The sequence below is a fragment of the Arachis ipaensis genome, chromosome B10 (genome assembly GCF_059453495.1).
Source record: "Arachis ipaensis isolate K30076 ecotype BB chromosome B10, ASM5945349v1, whole genome shotgun sequence".
NCBI lineage: Eukaryota > Viridiplantae > Streptophyta > Magnoliopsida > Fabales > Fabaceae > Arachis > Arachis ipaensis.
In genome coordinates, this window is record NC_142435.1 from 26,787,938 (window position 1) to 26,808,963 (window position 21,026).

Below are 21,026 nucleotides of genomic sequence, written 5' to 3' on the forward strand. Positions count from 1 at the left end.
AGTGTTTGAAAGTGGTGAAGACAGTGGTAGAATTAGGCAGGGTTGTACATAGTTTGGTTAATCCAAAAACTAAACCTATTTTTTGGTTAACCAAAAATTTAATCTTAGTTAACTAACTAAATTGATTTTATATGATAAAACTGGTTATTAACCGGTTATAAAATTTAAAACCGATTATAAAAATAAAAACCAATTTTGAAAAATAACTAACTTTTGAATAAAAAAATTGGTTTTTGAAAAAATAAAATCGGTTTTTGGATAAAAACCTATTTTTGGATAAAAAAGCCATTTTTGGGAAAAAAAAAACCAATTTTCTAAAAAAACTATCTTTTTAAAATTGAATTTTTAATCTAAAAAATTGAAATTAAAACTTTTAAAATTTTGTTTTGGTTTTAGTTAATCGGTTAAAAATCAATTTTTTAAAAATTTGATTTTGGTTAACCAATTTTAAAAAATATAAATATAATTTTTAAAAATTGTTAAATTAATTAACCAAAATGTAGTTATAATTTTTTAACTAGTTGACCACATTTTGATTTTTTAATGTACACTCCTAATAATGGTGATGGCATCAGTGACAGTAGTTGTTGAAGATAAAAGTGGTGGTGTAAAATAAAATTAAAGCTTAGAATTAGATTATATTAGAGGATAATTTGAGAATTTTATTTAATTTTAGAGTTGGAATAATTTTGTCTATAAAAACCCATCTTTCATGGATATAACTTTAATTTCCATCTTTCATGAATAAAAATGTCACCATCGAAATCTTTCATGGTCAAAAATAGCTATTTACCCTTTTGTTAATTTACCCTTTTAAACAATAAGTCGTGCTTGGTTGACCAAGTATGATATAAGGGATTTATGTAACGGTATTTGCTTAGCCATTGTTTTGATGTAGTAAGAAATTACAGACACTACCCTCGAATGAGTAGTCCAACATACTCCGCATGAAAATGAATCTAAATACATCCAAAAATATGCCATGTATCGTAGTAATCAAATTGGTGAAGGTGTTGGGTTAAAGTGGCAGATTGTGATACGAATCACAATGCAAGACTTGATCAGAGTAAAATTGTAAACATTCTTCAATGCTAACTTTCTCTTTATAAGATTTTCATTTAGATCATATCAGTGACGAATATGCAAACAATGAAACGAATCGTTCAGGTTCAGACATTAAAAGCAACACCTACACACATTTTTGGGACAAAAAGAAAGAAAGCAATCAAACTCCTTTGGCTTGCTCACCTTTACTTATGGTCTTGAAATAGCTAACCAATATAATATAAGCAATTGGTATACAAAGCATAATTTTCAACAAGAACGCCTTTTCCCAATAAAAAGGCACTAATAATTGTTTCTCAAATTAATTAAAACTTTCGCCGATATTTCCCAAAAAATAAATGCAGCATGACTAACCAGGAACAATAGCATTAGGCTTTGCTCACTTGATGTCATGGAAAGATGGCAAGACAGCAATAAGGGGGTCTCCGTAACCAACGGGCTCTGTAAATTAGAAACAATTGAAAAACGGTAAGAAACTTAAAGAGTTTATGCCTTTAAATGTCCATTTTGATCCTTAAAATTGAACCGATGAGTCAATTTGATTCATGACTTTTTAAAATGACCAACTAAATTTCCACTTTTAGAAATGTGATTCCCTGTAGTCCCTTGGCAAATTTCCGTTTCACAAACCCTAGTATAGTGTTGATGTGGACAGTTAAATGCTCACTTTGATACTTGATGTCAACACTTTTAATTGTGGTCAATATAGTGTCTGAAATTGGTTCATGTGACTTAATTGGTATCTACCATATTTTATTTAATTAAAACTTGTGAAACAACTTTGGATACTATATCGACCAAAATTAAAAAGTGTTGACATCAATTAGTCATCTTAGTGTGAAGATAGCATTTAACAGTCCACATAAGCACTAACTTACAACTGTGAGATGAAACTTTGCAGATCCCCTAACAGGAACTAAGTTTTTAAAAGTGGGGGGCTTTGTCAGTTTAAAATGTCACAGATTAAACTGACTTTTCTGACCAATTTTCGGGTGCCAAACTGAACATTATCTCTCAAAATATTTAAACTGACTTAGACATGCATTATACCTCCATCCTCAACAAGAAGCTTTAGCACTTCTCCAGCAACATCGGACTGCAAGATTTTAAAAATAAAACCATTCAGCATATTCAGATATTTAGCAAAGAGCCACCTGAAAGAAAGTGAGACACATTACCTTAACAGGAAGTCCAGTGCCAAACTGATCTAAATACCCTATGACTTGCCCTTCTTTGATGAAATCACCCTGCAGATGTTAATTAAAAACAGAAAACTGAATTTAAGCAGAAATGCTAGGTTTGAAATAGCAAATGAAGATATTGAAAATGAGTTCAGCAAGACTGAGTCAAATAGCTTGATGAAACCAAAGCATATAAATTTGAATCTTTCACATCTCGAGATGTAAAATATTCATTTTGTTAGAAACTTATTGACACTATGTACAAATTTTGTGCAAAAGTTTGAGAAACTAATATTACAATGATCTGTTTTAAATTACTACAGAAGACTCAGATATCAGGAAGAGACGGAAGATTAGCATAAAACTGAAAAATAATATGTAAAGTTCAAATAAAAAGAAATTTATCCATTGTTTTGGTGGTCATAACCTAGATCACATGGTATGTAAATGGAAGCAATTATAGATCTTGGTTAAAGCAAGCATGTGACTCAAAGAAACCATTGTCGATGAAGGATAATGACAAGCATGTCACATATACCTCTTTACATATGGGAGGCTGCTTCTTCCCTTTCACTGTTCTACCCCTTCGGAATAAGCCAACCTGAAAAAAGAGAGAAGAAAAGACAGAAGCTATCACAAATGTCACATAGCTATTTGTCGTAGATAATTAGTGAAAACAGAGCTTATTAAATATATTGAGGAGTGAAATACCGTGGGAGATGATACCAGCACATAGGTATTGTTACCAGAAGCCTCCAATGCTGCCAACTTTGATGACTTCTCTAAAGAAACATTTACAAATGGGTTGGTCTTTTCTGGAGATGACTTTGGTGGTGATGGTGGTGGTGTACCAGCTGCCAATTCAACCATGGGTTCACTTGGAATAGGTGGTGGTGTAGTTGGTGAAATGTTAGAGAGAGGAGCTTTTGTTGCTCCAATGTTTCTCTTAAGATGCATCTCAAACTCTCCAACCTGTACGAGTGTTTTTATGAAGGTCACAACAGAAATTAAATGTGGTCATATTAAAATTATTGGTACAGTCTACATTGTTGTATCACTAAAAACTAAATTGGTAGAAATCTTTATGATCGAATATAAAGATAAGCCTAAGACATATCTTGAATAATCAAATTCATTGCTTTGACTAAAGATTCACACAGCATATTATATCACAGGGCTATGGACACATACAGCTAAACTATTTGATGTGTGTTTGTGTGTGCAAACTGTGAACTGTGAACCTATTGTTTTAAAGCATATACTTGAAGTTTCTTTGCATCCTTGCTGTTATATTTCACCTTTCAAGTAACACAAATTTTGCAAAAGTAGCAAAGAAGAGACTAGAGAAATCACCTTTACTTTCAGTTCAGCAATTTCAGTCTCATCACAGACTTCTAATACCAAAGCCTGAGGACAAGGAAACCAGACACAAGTAGGAGTTAATCAATTCACATTCAAAAACATGGCCATAATTGTCTATCTCTTGTAATTAACTCATAGTTAACAAACCATAAATAGTTGCGTGAATCACTTGCCCAATTTTAGAATCGGGAAGTGAGTATCGTTTCCAATTGTACAATACAGAAACATGTTAAAAAAAGCTACAAAATGTCATACCTTAAACATAAAGAAAAAGCTACTAAAATTGAATAAGGTTTAACATTTAAGAAAAAGTCATAAGGGGCAAAAAACAAATACGCCACCAGGCCCTGAGAAAATTTAAGCTACTAAATATCCATTGATATAGACCCGTTATATATTTTTGACAAAGGAGGAAGCCCAACTAAGAAATGGGAGGAAAAACCTAGAACTCATTCAATTAGCCCAAAAATACATTTCACCGATAACCCATAAAGAAAATACAAACAGAAACTCCTAATGAACAAGACAACTAGTTGCAGTGCTGCACTTAACAAAAAAGAAGTGAAGACGCATCAACTAGTTGCACAGCCTCTGTTCATCTTCCTTTCTCCATCATTCCAACCACGACAAAGAAGAGAAGAGATCACAAAGGCTAACAGAAGCAGTTGTGTCCACCAACAGCAATGAGACGTGGCTGTTATCATGGTTCTTGGGGGTAGAACACGGGAAAAAATGCCTTGTTTTTTGTATCGCTCAAATCAGCTATTCATATCACTGATACAGAATCGGATTGATTCTAATGATTCGTTTGCGATTCATAGCCATGTTCAATTCAGTCTTGCTTTTGTATTGCTGGGATGATCAATCGCAAATCATACGATACTAACAACTATGATTATACTATAATAGCTAGGTGAATTTTCAGAATCACTGGATACTATTGCTAATTCCCAACAAGATACAGATGGAGTAGAGATTGCAAGTGACAAAAAGAAAAAGGATAGCTATAAACCTCGAACCCATTAGGAAAAGTGGCATTTTGCAAAGGCTTTTTCTCCAATGAATCCTGTGAAGTGGTATCTGAAGAAGCTGCATCATAAATAATAATTTAAATCAATAAGAACATTAGGTAATGCTTTTAACCTCCACATCGAGTTTCGAAAATACCATCATAATAACAGCAACAGAAGTAAATGATTCCTGGTTCTTACTATTACATATCCATGTAAACAACATAATAGTTGAAAATTAAGCACAGAAACAAGATGGCACAGATTTTGTTTGGGAGCATAGGTCTCTTGGACCTTCTTCTTTCTAATACATATAGAAGGTTTTGGAAATAAATTTGGGATTACATCTACAAAAATACTATAAACCTATTTATAAAATGTTTGCAAGTGAATAGTCTTTCAAAAGCTTAAGTAAAACAATAGCCAAAAGAAAAAAGAAAAAAGCATAATTACATAGTTCATTTTACAATCTTAATAACTCACCCTCAGACTTGGTTGTGTTGATGGTGTCAGCAGTTTTTGCACACAAAACTAAGGTTTTGTTCCCCTTGCTGTGGTAGTTGATGTATTTCACACCATTCACCAACCGCTGAACAAAAAGCCTACTTTTGGAGTTCCACCTTATATTATGGCTGGGAACTATAGCTGGCTTCTCAAGTGAGCATCGCATAGGGGCCATAGAGCCTATGGGATCTGAAATCCAGCAGTAAACGTTAGGCATCTGAATATCTGATTACACTAATTTTTTACATTTTACTTTGGCCATCCAATTAAAACAAACTTCAACCATGTGCTTGATTTGAAACATCAAAAAGGAATAAATTTAAATTCAATTTCCTTAATTAAGATATGTGTTAGCTTGGTTCTTTTCACCTTTCCAGAGTTACCTCTTCAAAAGTCTAATCTAAATATATAACAGGTTAATTTAACAGAAGTCACCAACTAGTCAAGCAAGATTCAACTACGAAATTTCAAAGGTTAATTAAAATCCAAAAGAGCGATGTATATACAGTATTATCCTTGTAAGTAAGCATGATTTAATTTCTCATAAAAGTTAAATCACAAGAACCAGAAGCTTCATCCTAAAGTTCAACAGTTAATTTGACTATAATTTACACTTTAAAGAGCTTCGGAAAATCCACAAAGTGCCTCTACTCTCTATTCATTGCTACAAAACTAAAAACCATTAGCTCCTTAGATTCATCTCCTAGTTCCTTGTTCGGAAAATCACGACCTAATCCAAATTCGATAACCCTGATTCCACGTAACCTGGCCTCAGTACAATCTCGAAAAATCGAACACAAACTCTTAAACATTTCCGATTTCGCTAACATATCACATTCACGCAAACAAAACAAATCAAACAAAGAAAAGCAACGCAACACACAGCAACAGCGAGATTAGAGATCGTAAACACAGTAACAGGTATCGCATTCAGCAAAGCACACAGCAGAATAAAAAATACAAAGACCAAGAGCAAGAGAGAGAGAGAGAATACAGTTCAAGGATCGAATAGCTGCGGAAGCCTCCATGGAAGAAAGCGAGAGAGATCGAAATAATCGCGCAGGGTGAAAGAGAGGAAATGAAATGGGAGGAAAAACCAATGGAAAAAGCGTGACGAGTGAGGAAAGGAGAAGAGAAAACGGTTAGAGTCTTAAAGAAGTGAGAAAGTCTGTGTAGTTGAGGTGTTGAGCAGAGAAGAGAAGAGGAGAGTGGATAAATCAGTCTTAGTAGCTGCTATGTCTTTGAGATTTCCGCCCCCCTCATTACTTTCTCCGTGCTAATTTCGGACCTACCCGAGGCTAACCTGCGCCGGGTTGTAATATTAACCTACGCGCATCTCTTGCACTCTGACGTTCGATTTCTCTGCTCCTTGTGGCGGGTGGTAGCCTGCTAGGTTCTCGCAATTTTCTGTGCTTGGTCAATTTTTTCTTCATAAATGTAAGCAAAAGGCTCAAAATTTCGAATATTGGGATCAAATGCGTGAAATGCATAAGAAATTAAGAATAAGCTACGTGGGGGAATATGCTGCCATTCGAATATTCATAAAATTATCTACAAAATCGAAATTCATGTTGTATTTATATTTTGTTTGAAAAAGTATTCAGATGTTAATTTATTTGGTTTTAGTTTCCTTAGCAAAATATTTTAACACTATCATTCGCCCCCCTTTTTTTTTCACTAACAATAATAACACCACTACTACTAGAATTTGTTAACTCCAAAATATTTTAAATTAAATTTGATAATTAATAAAATTAAATATAAGTTAATAATTTTAATCATGTGCTAATTAATGTTTATTCAAGTATGCTAACGTACTAAGAAACTCTCTTTACGTAATAAATAAACTAGATATTTTATAAATTTAAAAAAGTTAAAATATATATAAGAACAACTTTAGAAGTTAAATTGAATAACATGACGCCTTTAAAAGTTAAAAGTTACTGAGTTGGTTTAGAAATAAATTTAGATATCTCAAAACACACATGGTGTCTATTTAAGAACAAAAAATTAACAAAGGTACGAAAAAATTATTTATATTAGAAAGCCTTTAATTAATGACAAAATAATTTTCAACTAGCTTCCTATGATATTTGTAATAAAGTAAACTACAAAATTTCTAAAAATGACAAAAGACACTAACACAAGCAAAAGACACATCACCTTTTATGCATCTTTATAGAACGTTTCTTCAGTGGGAAAAGTATATTTAAGACCTTCGTGGACCAGGTAATGAAGTCAATTATTGAAAAAGATTGAGGTCAGTTCACAAATAAACAAAAGTAGCAGTTGGGGATGAAATTCAAAAAAATGAAAAAGAGGGGGAGGAGACGAGAATCCGGTATTAAATCAAAGCCCCAAACTCCATTAATAGGTAAGTAGGTGAAAGCTGTGTTGGGGTCAGTGTGAAGCTTCGTTTGGTCGACCTGCACGGAGACGGCGATCCACGGAGGAGGAGAACGCGGGATTGAATGGCGCGGAAGTATAGATCGAAATCTGGCTGACTTGAGGTTCACACTAAGGGAAGGCAATAGACCACACAGGGCAACCAGATTCACAGGTACGCTTTGTCAGTGTCACTGAGCTATTTACCGTCCGATAATGCCGGGGGAGGTATGCGCAGAAATGGATTTCAGTTGGGGGCCGTGCCTCCTCGTGTCCCCAACAGTTATAACCCTTTGATGTTTCAAGGTTACCGTTTAGAACGGCACATAGCCAAATTAGATTTGTTACTTTTTAAATTCTGTGCCGAAATTGGGGTTGGTCCTTACAGTTGAATGAGTTTTAGTTGGACTCCGCATGCTACGGGATTATTTTAGGATGTTTGGGATTATAGTTGTGTTCTCGTAGTTATGATTGATAACGCCGATGTTCTGTTCGGTCACTGCGATTTTTGAACTATGACAGCCGAATGGGTTTGTGGAGCGAAGCTACAAGTTTTCATCTAATTTTGACCGAGTCCAGGCGTCGCAGGTGTGTTTGTTGCTCATTTTATGAATTTTTGTTGACCGGTTTATGTTGATGTGGCCCACTGCCTGTTGTCACACATGCCGCATGTTTTTCGTTGCAGGATACAGATGATGGGATGAGCGGCGAAACCGTGTCGGTAGAGGAAGCAGAAGCGATGATTCGTCTGCTGCAAATGCGAACATAAATGCAGAAGCAGCAGCGAGGATTGTTGACGGGATAGGATCCTTTGGCGCAATAGAATTTTCTTCCCTGACAGCCAAGGACGTCCTTACGACGGAGTTCACAAGCTTACAGGCAACTTATGACTACTACAACGAATACGGTTGACGAACGGATTTTTGCTAGTAAAGAATTCACAATAAATTCTCGTTGCTAGTATAGTTTCTAAACCAACAAAGAATCCTTTCATACAAAAATTTGATTGTCACTAAAGCAACAAAACCCAATAAAAATAAACCGAAGTATTTAAACCTCGGGTCGTCTCTCAAGGAATTGCAGGGAAGTGTTCTTGTTATTGGTTATGAATTTTCTGAGAAATTTTTGAATGAGGAATGGAAAAATAAATTATTATAAATTAAAGCAATGAAAATTAACAAGAGATTTTATGTAATTAAAATAAAAAGCCTTGACTGGAAGAAGATTAATTGGAAGTTCTATCCTTGTTGGATTTTCCAAGATTAATAGTAATAGGTTGTTGTTTCTACTTAGTTAACCCTTACCGAATAAAGAAAAGTCAAGTAGGGATCCAACTTCTATTCACAAGTCCTAATCCTCTCCCTTGGGAAGGATTAGCGTTAGTGGCCAAAGAGCCAGCCAACAACTTCCAATCAAAATTAACTCTTGAGTCTTCCAACTCAAGGGTCTCCAAATATTAATCAACTCCAAAGCCAAGTTGGAAGCCTACTCTATTGACATGGATGCTAATTTCGCATACATGTAAAGGGAGTAGAAAGAAGACATGATAATTGGACTCAATTGAAAATAATCAAGAAATAATGAAATTAAATAGAAAAGTATCTTTGCATTAATTAATCCCAAAATCGAAGGTATCCATATAACTCTAAACAAAGTAAATGAGGAATAAAAAGAGTAAAGGAATAGGAAACAAACTAGAATGATAAAGACTTCAATGGAGGTAGTAACTCTTCTCAATATCCAACTCAAAAGCATAAAACTAGGAATCCTAAAACCTAGAGAGAGGAGAGAGCTTCTCTCCCTAGAAAACTACATCTAAAACCTAAATTTGTGAAAAATGAGAAGCGTCCCCTGATTCTGCTCCACTCTCAGCCTCTAATCTCTATTTTTCGGGCGTGAAACTGGGCCAAAAACAGCCCAGAAATCACCCCAGCGATTTCTGATACGCTAAAATTTTGCACAATCCATGTGTACGCGTGATGCACGCGTGCGCATCGCCTATCTTTTGGGAAACTATGGTAAATTATATATCATTTCGAAGCTCCAGATGTTAGCTTTCCAACGTAACTGAAACCGCCTCATTTGGATCTCTGTAGCTCAAGTTATGGTCAGTTAAGTATGAAGAGGCCAGGCTTGACAGCTTTGCAGTTCCTTCAATTTCTTGTATTCCTTCCACTTATGCATGCTTCCTTTCCATCCTCTAAGTCATTCCTGCCCTACAAATCCTGAAATCACTTAACACACATATCAAGGCATCGAATGGTAATAAGAGAGGATTAAACATAGCAAATTTAAGGCCAAAGAAGCATGTTTTCAATCATAGCACAAAATTAGGAAGGAAAATGTAAAACATGCGAATTCTATAAATAAGTGTGAGAATAGTGGATAAAATCCACTTAATTAAGCACAAAATGAACCACGAAATAGTGGTGCATCAATGGTCGCATCAAGGGATTCTCGGTCAGGAGGTCCAAGGTGGGTCGCAGAACAAAGCAGGGGGCGGAGGGCGAAATCATTTGGCAGATATTCGTGTGCTCGAGGGAAGGAGAGCGAGACGGGAAACACATGCAGCGGGAAGACAGGAAGATGGATCCTCGACCGATCACGCGGTGTGGGGGTGAAGCCCGGATTAAGGTCCACGTTGATGATGCCAGCGGGCAATGGTTTGTTGAACAATTCTGCGATAACCATAATCATGCCATGATGGATGCGAGGTTTAGGGGTCTGTCGCAGTCACACAGAGCAGTCAAGGAAGGTGATTTGCACCAAATCAATTCCATGAGGAAATCTGGATTGTGGGTGCTGACAATTTTCCGCGCCTTTGCCAATCAGTCTGGCGCGACGGATGCTGAGGCCGCGTTGAAGCCACAGGGTTGGTTGTGAACATCTGCTCCATTTGAAGCCACATCATCATCTACAGCTTGTCCTTGTAACTTTTTTTCAGCAGCCGCCCCCGAAAACAGAAAATGGTAAATACCTGTCGAAACCTGAAAACACACACACACACACACACACACACACACACACACACACACACATATATATATATATATATATATACACACAAATATGGTGGACGTAATACAATAATTCGTACCCGTTGTTCTCATTGGTGACCTCCAGGACGAAGTCCGAATTCCACTCAAACAGGGCCAGGTTCCTTCCTAAGACGTTGATGTTTGGGAACATGGTAGTTAAGATCTTGTCCAGAGCCCTGGCTTGCAAAATGGCAGCACATGAGATGGGAGAAGAATTAAGGTTTCTTTCTATTGTTCCCCTTTTTTTTTTGAAAAAAAAACGCGGAATGGGTATTGGGCCATGTCAAAAAAAAATTACCTGGTTCCTAATCCGACCAAAGGGAAGGCCCTATTTTTTTTTCGTATTTCGATTATACGTGATACAGGCTAAACCCAACAGGCCCACCAGTGCAAAACTATTCTGAGAATAAAATAAAAAAAAACCCACTCTCCGAATACAGATGCAAACACAACGATTGTACGAAATTCGTCGGGTATTATGGGACCAAGAATACCACGCAGAAAAATATCATGCTAGCTTACGTACCACCGACTTAACCGCAAACTTTCTTGCCGTAATAGTACCATGTGTTGGAAAGTTGTCGAATATCCACATCTGGCGACTGGCGACTGGCGACCTCCACGGCCATCAAGTAATAGTGAGTCTCCTTCATGTCCTCGATGATGTCCTTCATCTGGACATAGATCTGGCACGGAGTCAAGAGTTAGCGTTTCTGCTCAGGGATGAGCGGCAACAAGATTGATAAAGAGCGTGTTGGCTTTTTGGTTTTGCAATTTTTTTTTCTTTTTGGTTTTTTGTTCGGTATGCACGGGTAACAATGCTTACATATCTCAGGCCGTTAGGCCTTGGTAGCCATGTCCCACGGAAGTAGTTGATGCGTGAGCATCTTTACTATCTTTTCCTAGTGAATTTGCATCTAATTTATTGAGTTTAATAAAGAATTAATTATTTTCTAGCCAATATGGATGCTACTTTGAGTCTTTTTCAATTTTGTTTATTTTAGGTAGCATTCAGCGGAATTTAATGGAGTTTCTGCAGCACAAGAATCAAAGGAGATGGCATCGAGGAGCGACGCGTACGCGTGACTGACGCGTACGCGTGAATTTGGAGCTTTCCATGGCGATGCGTGCGCGTGACTGATGCATACACGTGATTTGAAGATTTGCTCAGTGACGCGTGCGCATGATCGACGCGTCCGCGTGACTCGCAGAAAAGACCATCGACGCGTACGCGTGACTAACGCGTACGCGTGACATGCGCCATGTGCAGGAAAGGCAGAAAAACGCTGGGGTGATTTCTGGGCTATTTTAACTCAGTTTCCAGCCCAGAAAACACAGATTAGAAGCTGCAGAATGAACAAAACAAGTGGTCCCCACCCATCAATTGAAGACTTGATTATTTAGTTAATTTTGATTTAAATTCAAATTTGAATTCTAGGAAAAGATATTATTTTAATTTTAAAAATTAGATTTTAAATTTATTAGGATTAGTTATAAAAGGGAGAAGAAACCTCTCTTTTGAAGGAGGTCCGGGGGAGGATCCCATCCTATTCCAAATTTACATTCCGTATTCTATAACATTCTACCATGAGCAACTAATCCTCCACTGTTAAGGTTAGGAGCTCTGTCTATTGTATGGATTGGTAATATTATTTTTCTATTTTAATTCATGTTTTGATTTATATTTCAATAATTGCTTTTGTTCTTTATTTTATGAATTTAGGTGGAACGGAAGTATGACCCATGTTCTAATTGAGTTCTTGTATAACTTGGAAAAGCTCTTTACCTAAACAATAGCTTGAAAATATATTATCCTGAATTTCTAATTGTTTGTATTTAACGGGATACGTGACATATAATCCCTTTATTTTTGGACAATTAGGATTCTTGTGGCATATAAACTAGAATTTGCTCATCACCTTCTAATTGGAATTAATCAACCAAGGAATTGACAGTTGATGAATTTTAGAGGAGACTAGGAAGGTCTAAGGAATTAGGGTCTAGTCACAAATAGTTTGCCATGAATTAAATCTTGCATGATTAAAATAGTTAATAAGAAAAGTCAATCCAGAAAATAAATAACTCTGAAGCCTTAACTGTTTTCCCATATATATTTCACAACTCATTTGCTGCTTGCTTTCTGAAATTCTTAATTTGCTGTTTAATGCTTTTGAACTTCCAAATACTATTTTCTGTTTGTCTAACTAATCCTATCAAATACTATTGTTGCTTAATCCATCAATCCTCGTGGGATCGACCCTTACTCACGTAAGGTATTACTTGATACGACCCGGTGCACTTGCCGGTTAATCTGTGAACTTTAAATTCCGCACCAGTAGTCCATCAGCATGTCGTCGTCGACGTCCTCGGCCAGAACAAATTCCTGTCACGTGTGAGAGGGTCCGGTCATAGAGCGATCGTAACTGTAGCAAAAACAAGAGGAAACGGGATGCACATAGTATGAAGACGTTACCGAAAATATCAGCGAACGGGACCAGACTGAACACCGTTGCAGCTACGACTGTGTCCATGTGGTTCTGAGCGCAAGCAGCTCCAGGATGTAGGCTGATGGTTCATTCCCAAGCAGGAGCGAGGAAAACGACTCTCGATCCAGTTGGCGATCCCCATGACGAAACAGTTTCTCGTCAGGGTTCATACACTCGCCGAAGATGTAGGCTATCTTCTGGGCCGCCTCCAATGAAAAACCCATGTTGCGGGTTATCTTGACGCCGGCACGTATGAACTGCGGATAGAAAACGGTTATGTCGTGTTGCTAAGTCAGTTATACTTTGAGTACAATCTAAATGATACATTGATCCTGAAGAGTCTAAGCCTTACCGGCGGAAAGGTCACTGCTCCAGATGATGGACTGTGTTGGCTATTCTGCTGTCTTGGGTTTCTCCACATTCTCGGAGGTATTCTCATGTCGTCGGGAAGTTCTCCTCTTTTGAGAAACTTGGGCGGAAATGCCGAGCCGCTTCCTATGATGTTCGCACCGCTTCGGACATTGGAGCCTATCATGTCCTGTCATGTCGGAGCACACAGAAAAGGGGTGAAAGAAATAATTTATGTGAGTGCACAAGTGATTGTTCATGTAATACGGCACTGCGCCTGTAGGGTAGTCCAGTTTCACTTACAAGCGCTGCATTACCGAACGTATTGTGGGTAAAATGTGACATGTTATACGGCGGGACATGTGCAGTCACTGCGAGATTCGTTTGGCGCGACACTTCGGACGCCATGCAAAGATCATAATGGAGCATCGCCTCGAACATTATGGTGTTGTTCGTCCAGTGTCCCGTCATGCTAGCATTGATGTTAGATCCCCCCCCCCCCGCGCTACCTGGTCTTGCTGCGCGTTCCTCGCGGGGTCCCGCAGTTAGGTCGACGATGTCGATATCCGCCGCTAGGCTCCTGATAAACCCATATTTTATGATATATTTTGTGCTTAGTTTCAGTGATTTATTCAATCCTTCACCCACTTATTCATGTTAATTGCATGGTTTTACTTTCCATTCTTTATTATGTGATGTATGTGAAAAACATGTTTCCTATGCTTTTAAATTAATTATTTTAATCACCTTTAATTCCATTCGATGCCGTAATTAGTGTGTTGAGTAGTTTTCAGATCTTCTAAGGTAGGAATGACTTAAAGGATGGAAAGGAAATATACAAAAATGGAAGGAAAGCACAAAACGGAGATTCTGAAGAAACTGGCATCCACGCGATCGCATGGGCGACGCGGACGCATGCCAAGCGCAAAGAAGCAGCGACGCGACTGCATGACAAGGAAAGCTCCGAATGACGCGACCGCGTGACCCACGCGGACGCGTGACAGAGGCCACGCACCAGAAATTGCAGAAAACGCTTCCAGCGATTTCTGAAGCCCTTTTTGGCCCAATCCAAGTCCAGAAGGCATAGACCAGAGGTTATAAAGTGTGGGAACACATCCATTCGGAGAGAGCTCGCCAATTTAGTTATTTCCCATGTTTTAGATATAGTTTTGAGAGAGGTTCTCTCCTCTCTCTCTCGTAGGATTTAGGACTTCTCTTAGTTTTAGGAGTAACTCTCAATCCCAGGTTCTTTATTTTTATTTATTCTTCCAATCTACTTTATGAACTCTTCATGTTAGATTATAATTTCCCTTATTAATGTTATTTGAGGTATTTCAATTCATGATTGCTTTCTTTAATTTATGTTATTGTTGCTTTACATCTGAAGGCATTTTTATTCCAGCAAATTTACTTTTTCCTCTTTTGGTCTTGGTTAAGAAAGCAGTAACTCAGGAGTTATCTTATCTCAACATAATTGATAACTGTTATCTTTGTTAATTGAACTGAGCTTCAATAATCCCAACCTTTTCTCAAGAAATAAATAGGATTCGAAGATCAAACTAATTAGTCCCTTGACTTTCCTTTACTTTAGTAAAGGTTGACTAAGTGGAATTAAGATTCAACTTTCATTGTTATTGATAAGAATAACTAAGTCTGGACTTCCAATTTCTCATACCTTGACCAAAAGTTTGCTTTACAGTATTTATTTATTTTTTTATTGCCATTTAAATTATTTGTCATATTTGTTCCTCATTCTTGAAACCCCGAATTTACAATCTCCATAACCAATAATAAGAACATACTTCCCTGCAGTTCCTTGAGAAGACGACCCGAGGTTTGAATACTTCGGTTAACAATTTATTTAGGGGTTTGTTACTTGTGACAACCAAAATGTTTGTATGAAAGGACTTTTGAAGGTTTAGAACTATACTTGCAACGAGGATTTATCAGCAAATTTCTAGACCACGTAAAAGTTCCTCTCATGAAAATGGCGCCGTTTCCGAGAAATTGCTAACGTGTGCCTTATTATTGGTTATTGTACATATTTTTCTTTTACTTGTTTATTTATTTCTGTTTTTCCTTTTTAATTTTTATTTGCTACCATGAATTCTCACCCCTCTCGCTTTGAGTTTGAGTCTAACTTTGTTGAAGGAAATAGAAGTTACAGCAGGAATATGCATCAAGGTCAGACCAATCAAGGATGGATGGAGCCAAGAGAATCTAATCAATCCTTCAGGCAACAACACCCTCCAAGATATCATGGACAACGACCATTCTACAATGCATACCCAGCTGAAAGATATGGTGGACAACCTTGTAACTACCAACAAGCCCCACCCCGTGCCCATAGACCAACCTCTCAACATAACCTCGAACCACCATACTCTCAAACTTCTCTTCACCATTCGCCACTGTATGATCCTTTCCTACCCCAGTACCAATCCAATCACTCCCAAGCACCACCACTTCCCTATGTTTCATGTCCAAATCCATCACCCAGAGAATCAGAGGTTCGCCTCAAGGCAACAGTAAATAAACTTTAAACAACCATTCGACAACTGGAGCAAGCAGTAATTCAATTAGCTTCTAGATGCGCGAACATTCAAGGACCAACCACAGCCCCATGTGGACAATCTAATGAAAAGCGTAGCATGAAGAAGACACTAGAAACTCCAGTGGAAAAGACAGAGCATGAATTCATACTAGAACAAGTAGAAGAAGCTGTCATTGTACAAGAAGAAGAGTTGGTTGAAGATCTAGGAGACGCTGAACCTCCATGGGAATCCAGAGTTGAGGAGAACTCCGTCAAGGACGTTACAGTTGATGCTAAGGAGGATATTGCACAATCCCCAAGGCAAGTCGTTTATGAAGAACTAGACGGAATAACCCAGGACATAAATTCCCTTGATGATGATAGTCACAAGTCTAGCTCTCTTAGTAATGAACTTGCATCCGCATGTGAATTCTCTGAGATCGAAGAATCTTCCCCAAGTGAATACGAAGATGACGCGGAAGTAGATTTCTCTCAACCTCCAATCTATGACTCAAGTGATGAGGAAGACATAGAAGACTTTGACCAGGACTCAGATGCATTTGAAGAACCTTACAAGGAAGTGGAGGAATTCACAGAAGAGCACAAGGGAGTAGAACTTACAGAACCACTAGAAACACCTTCCCCAAGGCCATTACCACCTAATACAAGCTTCAAGTGGGTACAATCCTTAACTTTTAACTTTACTTTTTCACTTGAATACGGTTTGCTTGAAACAGATGGCCAGCTTAGAGCTCTCTGCGGCTTTAAGAGTAAAAGGGAAATGGCTCGTGCTCAGAGCTGGCGTACAAGGTTCAATAAGATTCCACGCTTCAACTCGAAGTGCACGGATTGGTATCATGCTCAATTGAATGGATCTCAGAAAACGTTTGGTCACTATGGTAAGAATCTACTTTTTAAACCGCCCGGATGGAAAAATATAGATCAAGACAGAGGCGGATTTAAAAACAAGGCTTGGGATCATGGATTCTATTCTGACATTCATCACCCCGGGAGCCTGAGACTCTGTTTGAAGCTGCTCAGAAGCTTTACATGCCTAGTTTGGGACCCCGGAGGCTATTGGCATTCCAAGCATTGGTAGAGATTTTTGGATGAATTTAAGCATAAGCCGCCATAGCAGGAAGCTCTTCCAATGTCCAACTTAAGGACTTTAACTAAAAGTGCTAGGTGGGAGACAACCCACCATGGTATGATCGTTCCTTTTGCAATTTTAATTTTATTTAGTTTTGTTTGTTTTTGAATTTTATTTTATTTTATTGAACCTGGAATCATGCATAGCATTCACATTAAGCACTGCATTCTGCATATTGCATTCCGCATTCTGCATATAAAAAAAAGCGTGCGCGATGCGACCGCATAATCCATGCGATCGCGTCAAATGGCGAACTACACTTCCCACGCGACCGCGTCATCCACGCGGCCGCGTGACCTGGAGATCGGTGTAAAGATCCAACGTCCAAAAAGTTAGGCTGGAATCGTGCGGCCATTGTGCGTCTAGCACAAAATGGCCCATGTGATCGCATGCCCCATGCGATCGCGTCACTTGCACACAATCAATCCCACGCGACCGCGTGAGCGACGCGATCGCGTCGCATGGATTGTACAAATCACAAAAGGAGACAGAAAGTTGCGCTGAAACGACGCTGGATTCGTGCGTTTAGCACAAATTCCAGCGACGCGATCGCATGCCCCATGCGATCGCGTCATTTACTCTTTTTGCCCTCTGCGCGATCGCGTCAACCACCTTTTTCGCTCCAGCCACGCGACCGCGTGCCCCACGCGGCCACGTGGATTCAAATTATAACCCCCAGGTCACGCGAAACCCTATTCTCACGCCCCCCTGAACCCCACCCCCTCCTTCTCTCCTCCTCCAAACCACAACCACCACCCACCCCTCCCTCCTTCCCCCTTCTTTCTTCCTCTTTCTTCTTTCTCCCATAAACCCATATTTTATGATATATTTTTGCTTAGTTTGAGTGATTTATTCAATCCTTCACCCACTTATTCATGTTAATTTCATGGTTTTACTTTCCCTTCCTTATTATGTGATGTATGTGAAAAACATGTTTCCTATGCTTTTAAATTAATTATTTTAATCACCTTTAATTCCATTCGATACCGTGATTAGTGTGTTGAGTAGTTTTCAGATCTTCTAAGGTAGGAATGACTTAAAGGATGGAAAGGAAACATACAAAAATGGAAGGAAAGCACAAAACGGAGCTTCTGAAGAAACTGGCATCCACGCGATCGCATGGGCGACACGGACGCATGCCAAGAGCAAAGAAGCAGCGACGCGGCCGCATGACTAACGCGACCGCGTGACAAGGAAAGCTCTGAATGACGCGACCGCGTGACCCACGCGGACGCGTGACAGAGGCCACGCACCAGAAATTGCAGAAAACGCTTCCAGCGATTTCTGAAGCCCTTTTTGGCCCAATCCAAGTCCAGAAGGCATAGACCAGAGGTTATAAAGTGTGGGAACACATCCATTCGGAGAGAGCTCGCCAATTTAGTTATTTCCCATGTTTTAGATATAGTTTTGAGAGAGGTTCTCTCTTCTCTCTCTCGTAGGATTTAGGACTTCTCTTAGTTTCAGGAGTAACTCTCAATCTCATGTTCTTTATTTTTATTTATTCTTCCAATCTAGTTTATGAACTCTTTATGTTAGATTATAATTTCCCTTATTAATGTTATTTGAGGTATTTCAATTCATGATTGAATTCTTTAATTTATGTTATTGTTGCTTTACATCTGAAGGCATTTTTATTCCAGCAAATTTACTTTTTCCTCTTTTGGTCTTGGTTAAGAAAGCAGTAACTCAGGAGTTATCTTATCTCAACATAATTGATAACTGTTATCTTTGCTAATTAAACTGAGCTTCAATAATCCCAACCTTTTCTCAAGAAATAAATAGGATTCGAAGATCAAACTAATTAGTCCCTTGACTTTCCTTTACTTTAGTAAAGGTTGACTAAGTGGAATTAAGATTCAACTTTCATTGTTATTGATAAGAATAACTAAGTCTGGACTTCCAATTTCTCATACCTTGCCCAAAAGTTTGCTTTACAGTATTTATTTATTTTTTTATTGCCATTTAAATTATTTATCATATTTGTTCCTCATTCTTGAAACCCCGAATTTAGAATCTCCATAACCAATAATAAGAACATACTTCCCTGCAGTTCCTTGAGAAGACGACCCGAGGTTTGAATACTTCAGTTAACAATTTATTTAGGGGTTTGTTACTTGTGACAACCAAAATGTTTGTATGAAAGGACTTTTGAAGGTTTAGAACTATACTTGCAACGAGGATTTATCAGCAAATTTCTAGACCACGCAAAAGTTCCTCTCATCAGCTCCGTTCTCCCCTCCTTTGAGTGCTGCTTTCTGGCATGGCTGCGGTGACCTAGGATCCGGCAACGACGGTCCTCGTCCCAGGCTCCCCTCCCGTCCTAACGTACTTGTTAAGGCATTCGTCAACCTGGCTGAGTGCTTTCCTAAGGTCAGTAGTGAATACATCGACCTAACTATGCTCTTTCTCGAGAAACTGGGAAAGCAAATACAAATCTGGGTTAGACGGAATGGGGGATGGTGAATCTAAGGGCAAATTGAGTATGCATGCAGATAGATGAAGATCATATACCTCGAGCAGTCTCACAATGTTCCTGTTCAGCGCATCCATTGTGGCGTTCACCGTCAACAGAGCCGTCGCCACCAATCCCTCCTACAAACAAGGGCGACATTTGTCAACACAGGTAAGTGACGAGACATAAATGTTTACGTTACATGAGTTATTCAAGTCCGCATACGTCTTAAGCTGGTTTCTTGTCTGCCTCCTCTTCCATTGAGCGCGTCTTTCGGTTGACTACCGCATCGGAAGTGTGTTGGTAGAGTGTTGCTTACCTTACCAGGCACGTTGAGAGGTCGTATTTTATTCCACATATATACTGAGAATGCGCATGAAGAGTTGAAAAAAAGTTTGCTTTCAGGTCGATCTAAGTGGGCATCTAATGTGGCAAGGTGATGTGACCATTCGAAGATAGCACGAGGGATCTTTCTTGGGAAAATTGAGTTGTGTCGTTTGAGTGTGCTAGTCCTCTGACAGCATTAGGTGAGAAGATGAATGATAGGCATACTCTAATCCCTACAATAAAAAGATCCTTCCACAGATGCCAACCACAAAGATCCTTCGTAGATACCTGAAGATCCTTTGTCGGCATCTCGCTTCTAAGCAAAGCGATGCACACGTCCGAATGCCGTGACCCGAGGGCGACAACCACTAGAGACACCTGCACGGGAGGGTGCCACAATGTTCCGCATCGGTTGAGCCAGAACGTTGGTTGCCCATGAATGAGAACTTGTTCACACTCGGTGTCGGTGGGATGGCACATCTTGGAAGGACGGAAGATTGTAGACAAAACTATGGATGGAAAAGTCCAGTTTATTTTGTTTTGGTCAGATAAGAAAAAACGAGTGGGGATCAGAAAGGTAGTCAACGGGTCCACTTGTAGTTGTCTTCCCAAAAGCGCAAATCAAGGGTAGAAAAGATGACACTCCGAGTTCTAAATTACGAAAATGCCCTTTCAATAACAAAAAACATCCGGATGGATAAAAACTTCTAAAGTGACATGTTTGAGGGCATTGAGGTAATTTTCCTGCAAAGTGAAAACGTACCATCTCGTGGCGCAATTCTAAATTTGCCGTGCATTCTCTTTCAACCTCACCGAGACGGGTCTCATTGGTCCCAAAAAGCCCCCACATGTCGACTCTTGGCAGCCGTGTGGATTGGCGACCACGAACAAGAGCGAAGTAGAATACCTCCAACGTACTAAATAGATAAAAAAAATTATTTTTTAAAACGACCTAAATAAAATCTGAAAATTCTTTTGAAAAAAATTGTTACATTGATCATCAAAATAAATTCACGTTGAAAATAAACACAGAAGCAATAATTTTTTGCTGCAAACGTGCTTTTAGGTGGTAAAATGGCGTCTGCTTTTAGAGAGAAAAAGATTGCCCATCATAAAGAAGAAACAGTGTTCAAAGAACTTAATCGTACGTTTATCCTCTCCAACGCGTTTGCAAAACACACCCTA

General features: G+C 38.7%; 1 protein-coding gene across 1 annotated transcript; it reads right to left on the minus strand.

Annotated features, from left to right (window-relative positions):
- Positions 1-1,084: 1,084 nt before the first annotated feature.
- On the minus strand, positions 1,085-6,671 carry LOC107623342 (uncharacterized). Its single transcript, XM_016325561.3, has 9 exons — positions 6,117-6,671; positions 5,102-5,311; positions 4,621-4,697; positions 3,600-3,653; positions 2,958-3,218; positions 2,785-2,847; positions 2,244-2,312; positions 2,116-2,161; positions 1,085-1,506 (listed from the first exon to the last, which is right to left on the minus strand). The coding sequence occupies exons 1-9, from the start codon at positions 6,148-6,150 to the stop codon at positions 1,445-1,447; spliced, it is 876 nt and encodes a 291-aa protein (XP_016181047.1). The 5' UTR covers positions 6,151-6,671; the 3' UTR covers positions 1,085-1,444.
- Between the last annotated feature and the right edge of the window lie 14,355 nt (positions 6,672-21,026).